General features: G+C 42.2%; 1 protein-coding gene across 18 annotated transcripts in view; it reads left to right on the forward strand.

Annotated features, from left to right (window-relative positions):
- SUGCT (succinyl-CoA:glutarate-CoA transferase) overlaps positions 1-12,950 on the forward strand; it is a 749,104-nt gene that overhangs the window by 677,456 nt on the left and 58,698 nt on the right. For 15 of the 18 annotated variants that reach the window (XR_011538973.1, XR_011538970.1, XR_011538972.1 and 12 more), the window contains one exon: positions 1,470-2,894. The exons of 1 other annotated variant lie outside the window; for it this stretch is intronic. Coding sequence is in view for 11 of the 17 variants with exons in the window: in XM_070615466.1 (XP_070471567.1) it covers positions 1,470-1,633 (164 nt within the window). In the remaining 6 variants the exon portion in view is untranslated. Of the gene's footprint in view, positions 1-1,469; positions 2,895-9,028; positions 9,539-12,950 lie in introns of those variants that run through there. 2 more of the 18 variants (XM_070615476.1, XM_070615485.1) reach the window with 1 other exon arrangement.

Below are 12,950 nucleotides of genomic sequence, written 5' to 3' on the forward strand. Positions count from 1 at the left end.
GGCTTGATGGTCTTAGGAGGTCTGTCCCCTCCATCGTCAGCAACAGTGGCTTCTACAACAGTACTTTTTATTAATGAAATTCTGCAAAGAGCTCAAAGTACATCTGCTCTTCACTGACTGACATTCTGTGACCTACATGTGCTTTGGTTTTATTTGTTCTTCCTACGGGCTCCCCAAATCAAGAGTAAGCTGGAAAAATGTTTATGAGATAGAAATGCACTGTTTTGTAGTCTTCTTGTGACTATCTAATTTGTTTTCCTGAAGCTTAATCAAATAAGATGTAAAGGACAGCCAACACAAATACCGTTTATTTAATCAGGCAACAAAGGTAAAATCTGTTGAAATAGCATGCTCCCCAGTGTAGGTCCAGCTTGTCCGTGGAAGAGTAGGAAGTAAGAAGAGGCCGCTAAGGTCATGGAAAGTGCATGGCCTTCAATGTGAGACAGTTCCAATGGACTTGAATTTGCATCCTGGTGCTATTAATTATTAGCCATGTGACCTTGAGCAAAAGCTTAGCTCTTTGAGCTTTAGTGTCCTCTTGTGAAGAATGGGGACAATAAAGTCCATGCCCAACAGTTGTTGAAAGTATTGCTTCAGTTACTCTGTTTATAGTGGCTGAGTGCTCAGCAATGAGCTGGCAATAAATGTCCTTTTCCTCTTGGACTGGGAGCGTCAAGAGAGAGGCTGTGGCAGCTTTGGTCATCCTAATAGCCAGCAGGTTTTGTGCATTATTGTGGGTTAGGGAATGCTTACTTGGTGCTTTCTGTCCGTTATCTCCTTTAAGTCCTTACATCAAGTCTATGTGGTAAACACTATCATATTCAGTTTAATTGTAGAACATAGGCTCAGAGGAGTTAAGTAATTTGTCCAAGATGGCTCTGCTAGGACGTGTCAGAGCTGATACTCAGAGCCAAGTCTCCCTGACAATGAAACTTACACATGTAACATTTTCTACCACCAAAAGCCTTCAGCCAGGGTCTGGCTTGGGTTTAGTTCATCTGCAGTCTGTTGAACTAGGTCTTGGAACTATGCGGTAGACACTCAAGAATAAAATTTGGGGGTTACCTTCACCTGCGGTCAGATTTCCAGCTTCAGAGAGACGCTGTGTCCCCGTGGTCATTGTTTGCTTGGCCCCAGAGAGTCTGCTCAGTGGAGTGACCTACCCTCAAAAGTCTTTGCAAGAGGACTGGCAGGTTCTGAACAGGCCTGGCACATACCAGGCACATACCTGCAGCCCCTGGATGGTGGTGGGCAGGTCAGAAGACCACTGCGCAGGTCAGATGATCACTGCACAGTCAAGAAAAGCCACATGTGACAGTACATTTCTTTCCAAAACGATGGTGCATCTGAAAGGGTGTAACTGGCAGTGATATTCTTGGCATCCATTGAAAACACCCCAGGCAGCTTGGGTAATTCGTTTCCTAGGGTTAGTCATTAACAGGCTTCCTGCTTTCCTCCTCCTTTGACAGGCCCAGCTGTGAGATACAGTAAGTTCAAGATGTCAGAGGCCAGGCCGCCTCCCTTGCTTGGGCAGCACACGACGCACATCCTGAAGGAGGTCCTGAGATACGATGACAGGGCCATCGAAGAGCTGCTCAGCGCTGGCGTGGTGACCCAACATGAAGCTGAGTGACAGAGGAAAACTGCTCTTTCTCAAAACCACATTCTGAATGCACTTTACTAACAAAGGCAATAGACTTTCTGGACCCTTCTCCCCAATTCTGGTGCCTGCCACTGAGAAGAAGAGTTAGGGTAATTCCAGATTTCCTGCCTGGCGCTTCCAGGATGGCTCTGGCATCAGCGAATCTAGTGCTTTCTAAATGTACCCCACCTTGTATTCCTTATCATTTTTTCCCCAGACAATAGATCAATTGTGAATTTGTAGGACTTTTGTGTAAAGATTTTTTTTCTGGAAAAAATACTTTCCTCATTGTAATTGGGTTAATGGCCTAAATGTTTACCCCTCCAGCCCACGCACGTCTGCAAAAGAGCAGATCTCTTGATGCTCCCTACTAGCACATAAAGTCCTCATTTAAACCTTTGTTAGGAAGTCAAAACAATAAGCAGAATGATGGTCTCAGTGATTGATTTGAAACAGAATAACTTAATTTTGAGCTCATGAACCCTTTGTTAATCGGTAATTTAAACCACGGACTTTGCTGGTGTCCATTATAAAACTGAGCTCCATTCTCCCCTGTGGGGGTAAATATTTGCTTTATGTTGTATTTCTCTGATTATTTCATGATCTGTGGCAGAAAATCAATTTCCACCAAAGCAATTTTGGGTGTAGGTAGCTATCAGCATTTGGGGGTAAAGAGTGGTTCTTTTTTTGAGCCAAGTGCAAACGTGACAGGTTCTTAAATGAATGTCAGATGACTAACGAGGTGTTAAATAATGTGTAAATAATAACAGGAGAATGAAAGGAAAACATTTCTTTGTAATCTGAATATCCACTATAGAAGAATATATCACACCTTAGTATTAAGTATTTGCATTTAAGTATTTGTCAGTGAATTCAAAGTATAAAAAACAGCTTCTGTCCAGAAGGTGGTAACTGATTTGTAGATATGGATAAATTCCAGGATAAATTGTCACTCGGATTGTCTATCAACCAAGCCCAGGACGGACCAAGGAATCAGATGACCCCATGATCAATATCTGATGTGCTCTCAATTAACGGCTGTTAGGCACACATATTTTAAAGCCATGTCGTTACATACCAAGTGGTAAATGAAAGTTAAATTACAGATGTCCATCTTTCAAACTGTGATTTGGAGCTAGTTTTCTTTTCATGTTCTTTTTATTGGAATGAGCTTAGCCATTTATGCATACTGTAAGCCCCAATGTGTTTCTAGAATCAAGGATTCCAAATAAATAGGAAATTTGTCTTCTCACAAGGCCTCATGGGACTAATTCTTGAAACAGTTTTTATCCTCTCCGCTCTGCTCTTTGTGAACGTCTATTCTAAAGAACTCCTGCTGTTATTCCATTAGTTAGAATTTCATCATACAAGGGTCACTTGATGCCTTCTACAGTATTTTCCCCCCAGTGGCTAATTCATAGATATATATCTGGAGACATTCACTTCAGGCCAGACATGTAAATGGAATTTCTCCATGTCTATACAAATAGTAATGAAAATGGTTAAAGGCTGGATGACAGAGAATTGGCAAAACCATGTATCTTGAAAGATAGATCCACCATTTCTCCTACTGACTCAAGTCGATATCTTGAAATGCAAATTACTTGGTTACTGAGCAGTAACCCTAAATATCTGGGTAGCCATATGTAGGAGGATACTGATCTTTTAGAGAGGTCACAAAATGCCTCTAAAACCTTGAAGTCAATCAAGACTGCAGTCTTCATACATAGCAGAGTCACCGCTGGAGACCATCTCCAGTGTCATCATGTATGTAGCTATGCAGATTTCCACCTACACGCTCAAAATGAGCCAGGGGAACTTTGAACCTGCTCATCACACAGCAGAAAGCATTTACTCTACTGCTTAGTGAGAGAAATAATTTAGAATGTGTTTCAAGTTCAGATAGATAATTGGTCCTGAAAGAAACATTGTGCTTGCTAAAATTTCTAGCAGTATGCCCCAGATCAAGTAATACTTATAAACAAATGTGCTGTTTTAATTATCGAGGCCTATTATCTTTCACATTCCCAAATCTGAACACACTACTAACATACCATATGCTCCAGTTCAGTTTGTGTCAAGGCCTGCCGAGGTTGTCCTAGAAAATTCTTTGAAACTCGGTGGGTTAATCATTATGGAATTGAGGGTGTGTCCACAAGCAATTAGGCATCCGTCCCTTGATTTGTTCTTAAACTTTTTGCTGCCATGATTTTCTAGTTAATCAAGCATGATATTTGCCAGCATGCAGTCTGATATGCTGAATGTTTCCCTAAGAAGAAGAGAAATGAACATTGAGCAATTTTGTGTGATTTTTCCCCCCAGTTACTTGGTGTTCTTTTGTCTTTGATCCATCTATTAAGAGTTAGAAGTACAATCATGATTGTGTGTGTATGAGGAAGATTGGCCCTAAGCTAACATCTGTTGCCACTCTTCCTCTGTTTGCTTGAGGAAGATTGTCACTGAGCTAACATCTGTGCCCATCTTCCTCTGTTTTATGTGGGACGCCACCACAGCACAGCCTGATGAGTGGTGCTAGGTCCACACCCAGGGTCCAAACCTGCAAACGCCAGGCCACAGAAGCAGAGCACACAAACTTAACCACTATGCCACCAGGCTGGCCCCTGGAAGTACAATCATGATTTTAAAAAACAAAGGAGAATTCACATGGGCTATTTCATACCAGGTCATTAGGCTACCTAACCTACAGAGCCCCACAATGGGGGGCTTGTGCATGAGGACGTCACAAACTCTTCTTTCAACCTTCTTCAGGGAAATTCACACCCACTCATATCTCACCTGAATTTGATATTCCACCAGTGACTCTTTTGGCCCATGGTGTTGGCATGTTATCTACTTGAAAAGCTGTAGATATGAGTCATGCTTGTCAGTCTTCCACATAGCTCAGTGCTGCCTTCATCCACAGGACTCATTCTCCAAATAATGAGTCTGAAGGCTCTGAGAAGGAATGCCAGCCCCAAGCTGAACAGACTGTCCAGATATTCTGCCTCTCCTCTGACTCCTCACCACTGCTTCTCAACTGGCAAAGGAGATAAGCAGAAAAAATATCCTGACCCTGAGCTATTCATTTTCAAAGTCATTCCCCAAGATTATGAGATTCTTCTTGCATTTCTTCTTCTCAGGGGAGACTATCTGCTTTAGTGACCAATGAGATTCTTGAGACATGATGTGCCTGAAAAAAATGGTTGTAAACCTTGCTTGTAGTATTGATGATCTTTATGAGGCCAGCATACCAAGCTCACTTCTTTTCTCTCTTGATTTTGTGGTACTAGTACTGGTACAATTATTGTTTGATAAAGAGGATGAAAAGGTTCAGAAAAAGGTACCTATTTCCATCCCAACAACAGCTGGGGTAAACAAAAACGCATCTAGAGGCTCATATATGGAGGTGGAGAAGTTTCTCAGACATCAGGGTAAAATTGTATTTCTTCATACAATCTTAGTATAGCAATAGCAGGGTTAAATGTTTTATAAATTACTGCTCTCATAAGATGCTTAAATAGTTTTGTATAATGACATACCAAGCTATCTTCTGGGCACAAATGGTCCTGAACTTTTACACCAGGCTGGCTCTATGCAGAGCAGGTTTATGTGGTGGGATTAGTGGGGTATAAGTAACCCAAATAGACACATTCCCCCAACACCCATTCAAAACCATGTCTTCCAGGGTCACTCTAGGAAGTTAAAGTGTTACACGCAAATGAATGCAAATACTTTGCACTCATACATTTATTCCACACGCTAGGGGGAAAAAGTACAGAAAAGGAGAGTTTTGAAGGAATGAGAGTTGGAATAGGTACATTTCATAAGCAGGAAAGGAAAAGAAAGAGCAGACCCAAGGGTGCATTAGCTCTGAGACTCTGGCCAGCCCATAGCCGTATGAGACCAGCCTGATGTGTAGATGCCAAGAGGGAAGGGCACGCATTGGAAGGAGCCCAAACACTACCCAGAAAACAGATTTTACCCATTGGAAAAGTTTTCTTGAGAAATAGCTTTTTTCCCATTCCTTAAGACCTGACATTAAAGGGACTGCCCAGCCTCCTGGTCCTTTACAACATTCTTAATAAGAGGCTGTGATAGGCAGAAGAATGGCCCTCCAAAGATGTCCATGTCCCAATTCTCAGAACCTGTGAACATATTTTCTTAAATGGCAAGAGGGAATTAAGGTTGCTTATCGGCTGACCTTAAAATAGGATAGGTATCCTCGATTACCCTTGTGGGTGCAGGGGTCCTTTAAATGTTGAAGAGTCCATGTCAGAGTGAGGTGAGGTGAGAAAGACTTACCGACAGTTGCTGGATTTGAAAATGGAAATGAATGAAGGAATGTAGGCATCTTTGAGTAGCTGAAAAGGACAATAAAAATGGACTTCCCCTAGAACTTCCAGAAGGAACGCAGCCCTGCTTGATTTTAGCCCAGGGAGGTCTATTTTGGACTTCTGATCTCCAGAACTGTAAAATAATAAATTTGTGTTGTTGTAAGCCACTAAATTTGTCATATTTTGTTATAGCACCAATAGAAAACTAATACAGAAGCTACTATGCCCTTGTTTGAAAGTCTAAAGTGACAGGAAAATCATTACTTTGCAAAGTGGCTAATTGACACCTCCTTGTATTCCATTTTTTTTTTCTTTTTCTGCTTACTTCCTTTCCTACTTTTCTTTTTTCCCCCTTCTTTGAACCTCCTCTTCTTCCTCTCTTTCTCTGTGGTCGTAGTCTTTTTCCTCCCTCTCCTTTGTCTTCCTCCTCCTGCTCCTCCTCGTCCTCATCTTCCACTCTCCCTCCCTCTCTCTGCGTAGACACACACAGTTATGCATCCGTGTTACACAAGCATGGATACCAAAAACTGCCACTGACCTTCAGAAAAATAGGACTTGCTCAGTAATTTAGAAGATAACTAGTGGTGATTCTGGCCATGACTTCACCTCCACAAGCAATCTTGGATTAATCTCTGGGTGGAGTGGTTCCTAAATAACTGGCTGTTCCTTCTTCTCCCCCAAAACTCAGGGAAAGAAATAAAGGAGGGTTGCAAATGCCACTCTGGACTGGCAGAGCCCAAAGGCTTACTGCCTCCCTGTCACGTGCTTCCAGTTCTAAGAAATAAACTAAAATAAATAAAATACAGTGCAGAGCAGAATCTAGGCTCTGTGTGGGGAAAGCCTTCATCAGAGGAAGGGGAGGGAGGGCATGAGGGCCCAGGGTTTCTCTCCAGCACTAGGCCTTAGTCTTTGTGGCCTGTTCTTTCTTAGAAAAGGTGCCTTACTCGGCCTTCAGGGGGTGCTTAGTAGCATGTCCCTAGCTATTTTAGTCAAATTGTCTCCACAAGGATGGTACCTTCACCTCTACCTTGGTTTTGCTAGCCGTTAAACAGGGGGAGTGGATCCTCATGGCTCCCTTTGCTGTCTTCTATCAACAAGATGACAAACACATTGAAACATCCCTCCTTTTTCCTCCCCCCTTTCTTTTTCTCTGCAAATTAACCACATGACAGTCTGTTCAACTCAAGTTGGTTTCTTTGGCACATGACCACATAGATTGGAGGAACAATGCTTTCCTGCGCCTCATCCTGTCACCCGCGCCCTTTCCTCTCGCCCAGAAGTTTCACACAAGTGCTGACCATGAAGCAAGACACTCAGCTTCAGAACACACAGCTGAAATGTCGAGAGGATAGAAATTAATGCAAAACTCCTGCAGGAAAATACCATTCTTTCTGTCCTTTACCTCTTTGTGAACCCTACGGATAAATTCAGCTTTCCGTCATATTTCTTGGTGCCGGATGTGGCCACAGGTGTAACACACATTCACCCTCACAGTCTTGGGTTTATGCTTTTAGATTTTACAAAGAACTTCCTGGCTGCTCTTGATTGAAGCTCTGAAATATACTAAAAATGATCTTATTGTGTTCTTTCTTTGGAGAGGATCAAGAAAATGGTAGCATCCATTTTGAGGGGCCCTATTTCTGGAGGTAGAAACATGCACTATATTCTCCTGTCTGAGGTTACCCTTATGTAGAGCCAAACATGCTTGCCACAGCAATGACACGGACAAGAAGTTAAGACAGAAATGCAAGGACACACAGGTCACCTCCGGATACAGTGTCCAGTGACCCAAGACCCTGAGAATCTTCCCAGCCTGACTTGCTGACCTGTGAAATGGGAAAGGTCTGAGGAACAGCAAGCTGAAGTGTCTTATTCTTACAAACACGACACAGGTGGACATATCCAATCACTGGGGCTTCTACCTCTGGGCCCACGTTTCCCATCTTCTGAATCTCAAACATTCTGTCTGGTTCTCAGTGTTACTTTCTGGGAAAACCTAAGTGAAAGGATGTAGGCCCAGTATGCAGGCAGAAGTGGTGCTCAGGACTTGCTAAGGCAATCAGTTAGCTGAACTCACTGAGAAAACCATGCAGAGACGACAGTAATCAGAACTCCGTGTTTTATGCAGCGGCTCTCATATGACCCAGGTACAATGAGCAGCTTGCTGGGTCTCTGTGTGGGTGAATTTCTGGGGGAAGGTTTATTAACTCAGCAGAGAGAGCTCTCCGATCTAGAACAGGCCCAGGTGGGGGAGGAAGAGATTCTGCCAGTAGTCAGAGCTATTACCTTTAATTTTTTGTGCCAAGTGGAAATAGATTTACTCTACTCATCCCTGTGGTATAAGGACTCAATATATATATTTTGTTCTCTCTCTTAGGGTACATAATAGATATAGTTCAGCAATGCTGGCAGATCTTTTCATGAGTTCTGTGACTGGGGTTAAATTTGATGCTAAATAATAATAATAATTATTATTGTTATAACGAACATCTATTAAGTTCTTACATGTACAGCACTGTTCCAAGTAGATTTACATGTACTAAGTCACTTAATACACGTGCCTGGGAAGGCCTGATGGATGTTCTGTCTGAAGAGGACATCACGCCAGTGTGGCACACTTACATGTCTTCTTATCTGCCATATTCAGTGTGACTAAGGGATGCCTTGCCCTTACTACCGTGCACACTACCCTCAGATTGTGTCCCTAAACCTCATGGGCCCTAAGACTTTTAGGATCTTCACAGGGATAAGGGGCAAGACACTTCAGGGGCAGGAAAAAAGACCCTAATCCAACCATTTCAACCTTTGCAAATGCTCTAGAAATAACAGGGTTCCCAAGAGGATCAGCTTAGCTCAAACACTGTCAAAAAAAAAAACCCTCGAGAAAGTCTCCTCATGCTGCCATCTCAGGAAGATATTCTTCTTTATCTGTTAAAAATCCTAAGGATATATAGTTCACTGCAGAGGACCTTAAAGTGTTCTCCCCACCCCAGCAGATTTTTCTGTGTGTAAATTTACAGACACAAATTGCCATTTTTGGTTCTTTTTAAAGGTTAAATGGAGTCCTAAGTTGCCGATGAAGTGGGTCAAAAGCAGCTCTCCCAAAGACCACTGCTGAGAAAAACGAGAGAACCTCGAGCAGCCAGCACACTGTTGAAAGCTGAGGGCGTTGCAGTGGGAGAGGCGATCCCGTGTAAACAAAGTATGGCTTACAGGGACACTAAAAAGTGTTGGAAAAGGAGAGACAGCCATTTCCAATTAAATTTCAGATGCTCATTGCCAAATGAAAGACGTATGAGAGATGTCTAGGATGATATCTATGACTCCAGCAGGAGTTAAAAATTATGTTAGTAGGAAAATATTCATTGTGTAAAAACCTACTCTATAAGAAAATTCAATGAAAAACATAATCTCCCCAAATGAGAAGATACAGCAGTGAACCATACAGGTAACTTCTTTTGGTTTGTTTGGAGCATTTTCAAAGTATTACAGTGAAGGGGAGAGGGCCGTACATCTTTGTGTTTGTCTGTTAACCTACGAATGAAACTTTTTCTGATATTCACAATTCGTAGTGATTTCTGCATCTTGTTTGTTAACTCAGTCCTCTGCATTTTTCTGACCATAAGAGTTATCACACCTAGGGTTATAATTTCTGGTCACCAATCACTCTCTCTCATTAAACTGTCATATCCTTGTGGGAATCTTAGTCACCATTGTACCTCCAGTGATTATTATGATGCCTACTCGGTGGGAGAGCCACAATAAGTGTCTGTAGAATAGACGTTCTCTCACCCACCAGATTACAGGTTCTATGAGAAAGGAACTGGTCATATTCATTTTTTTATTAGTCATGGTGCCTGTAATAAATAGTCTTCAAAGATGATCGCCATCAATTCCTCCTTCCCCATATACACGTATCTCTCTTCCCATCAAGAGACACACTTTATTTCCCTCCCCGTGGAATCTGGGCTGGGCTGATGGCTTGCTTTTCTTTTTTTTTTAACTTGTTATTTTATTTATTTGTTTATTTTACTTATTTTTTGCAAAGAAGATTGTCACTGAGCTAAGATCCGTTGCCAATCTTCTTCTATTTTGTATGTGGGATGCCACCACTGCATGGCTCCATGAGCAGTGTGTATGTCCACACCCAGGATCTGAACCTGCAACATCAGGCTGCCAAAGCTGAGTGCACAGACTTAACCACTATGCCACCAGGCTGGCCCAATTGACTTTTTATTTTAAATAATTTTAGATTTACAAGGCATTACAAAAACAGAATGCAAAATTCCCATATATTGTTTGCCCAGTTTCCACTAATGTTAGCATTTTATATAACCAATGTACAACTATTTAAGCTGGGAAATTAACATTGATAGAGTACTATTAATTAGACAACAAATTATTGAAATGTTATCAACTGTCTCACTTTGGTAGGAAGAATTCTAAAATGGTCCCCAAGGTTTCCAGCCCCTGATGTACACACTTTCTCCCAGTAATTCAGTCAAACACTAATCTAAATGCTACAATGGAAGGATTTCACAGTTGTAATTAATGTTCAAAATCAATTGACTTTAAGATAGGCAAATTATCCGGGTGGGCCTGACCTAATCGCTTGAGTCCTTTACATCTGAGTCTAGAGGTCAAAGACATTAGGCCAAAGATTTGAAGTTTAAAGGGGATTGGACATGAGAGAACTTTTCCAAAAGGGTATGCTTTCCAAAAGTGACTCACTTTGACCAACAGAATGTGGTAGATGTGATACTGTGCCAATTGTAGGCCAAGCCTCGAAGAAGTTGAGTATCTTCCTCTTTTGTTCTTGGAAGTCAACCACATGAAAGAAGTCTGACCACTATCCTCTGAGGAAGTCCATGACCACTATTCAGACAGAGAGGGACCACTTAGAGGAGCACAAAGACAGCAGACATGTCAGTGAAATTTTCTTGGACCTCCAGCGCACTTCTGCAACCACGTAAATACCACTGAGTAAGAGACCCCAGCCACTGCTCCATGGGGCTGAAGAACTGACCAGTTGAACCTTACCCACACAAATTGATGTTTTAATCCACTGTTTCAAGGTGGTTTGTTATATAACAATACATAAGTAAACGTATAACTCAGAGAAGAATCTCAATAAATATTTGATACATTTAGTTTGATGAATAGTTTTCATGGAATCTTCGTGGTTGAAATAGGGAATAACATCCTATGGCTTATTAATTACTTTTTCTATTGAAAGAGGGCAACTAGAAACCTGCTTTTGTTGAAAGTTCTTCTAAAATGAATCAGCCTACTATTGTCACTTTAGGAACAGAGTATGTTGAATTTTTTTCATGATGTGTTGCCTCAGGGTCACCATTCTGACCAGATGCAAATCCCTTCCTATTTTCAAATGAAACTGAGGACACCCACTATTAGAAATGACCATGTTTGTGATATGGGAAGAGGTTAAACTTAGGAAAGTTTTAAGTGACTGAGGGGTTTCCATGGCACGCGACTTCTAAGATGGCCCCAATGAGGCTCACCCCAGCTTCACACCTTTGTGCTGTCCCTTCCCACATTGTACCAAGGTTGTTCTGTGGACATAGCATATAACAGAGGTGATGGCTTATCCCTTTGGAGATTAGGTTATGAAAAACTGAAGCTTCTGTTTTCTCTCTCTCTCTCTCATCACTCATTCTGGAAGAAGCCAGTTGCCATGGGGCGAACAGCCCTTTATAGAGGCCCACACAACAAGGAGCTGAAGCCTCTGGCCAACAGCCAGTGAGGAACTGAGGCCTACCAGCCTACCAAGAACCACATGAGTGAGTTTGGAAGCAGATTCTCCAGCCTCAGTAGTGCCTGGAGATGACTGTAGCCCCAGCCAACAGCTTATTGACATCTCAGAATCATGCAGCTAAGCCACTCCCAGATTCCTGACCCTCAGAAACTGTGTAAAATAATAAATATTTGTTGTTTTAGCTTTATTTCTAATAGATAAGTCAGCCTTAGTTTGGGGCAATTTGTTACACAGCAATAGATAACTAATACAGTTCCCCATTAGATTATGGCAAAAAGTCATTTTTAATATATGACTTTCAGTTTTGACCTTCAAGGTTGTAACTTTCATCCATTATCTCTACTTTGTTAAGTGTGGTACTCCTGCCCAGCCTTGTGTGGAGGCATGATGAAGAGCAAGGGGCAGTGTTGCCCGCCCTATGTTAACCTTTTTGCAGGATTTCAGGGTTGAAATCACAGCAGGAATCATAGAGTCAGTGTGGGGGGGTCCGGGTGTGGAAGACAAATGCTGATGAGAAACTTCTGGATGGATCCCTCAGAATAACATCCATGTTCACGGTGTTCTAGACCCAGTCGTTCTCAAGGGGGAGGGGAGCAACTTTTCCCTCATGGGACGCTTGACAATATCTAGAGACATTTTTGGTTCTCATGACTGGGGCAGCAGTGGGGACGGTTTGCTCCTGTCATCTAGTGAGTAGAGGCCAGGGATGCTGATAAACAGGGGCAATGCACAGGACAGCCCCACAACAAAGAATTATTTGGCCTAAAATGTCGCTAGTGCTGCCATCAAGAAACACTGTTCTAGAGGAAGTTGGTCCACGAGACAGAAGAGCAGGTGCCTGCCTGGTCACCTCTATGTCCTTTTTTATATTATGTAAGTTAAAGGGAGCAGGGAGGTGAGCTCACTGAGGTGTAATAGGATCCCCAGAGAAAGCTTACAAATGTTGGGGCTTTTTAATGGAAATGTGAAATCTTTGTTTTGACTTCTTGCCATAAGTGTGTTTCTAAAGTGGAGGGAATAAAACATTCTAGGTAATGGAGGGAACTTATTAGTTGTTTTTCACAATTGCAGTTTACATTAGGGACATCAATCAAATTGCATGAAAAATCTTAGTCCTTAATGTGATCAGAGAACTGTAACATGCCCAGGGGACGCTGGCCAGGCCACATCCCTCTCCTGGGCTATGGTTTACTCTGTA

The sequence above is a fragment of the Equus przewalskii genome, chromosome 4 (assembly GCF_037783145.1).
Source record: "Equus przewalskii isolate Varuska chromosome 4, EquPr2, whole genome shotgun sequence".
Lineage (NCBI taxonomy): Eukaryota > Metazoa > Chordata > Mammalia > Perissodactyla > Equidae > Equus > Equus przewalskii.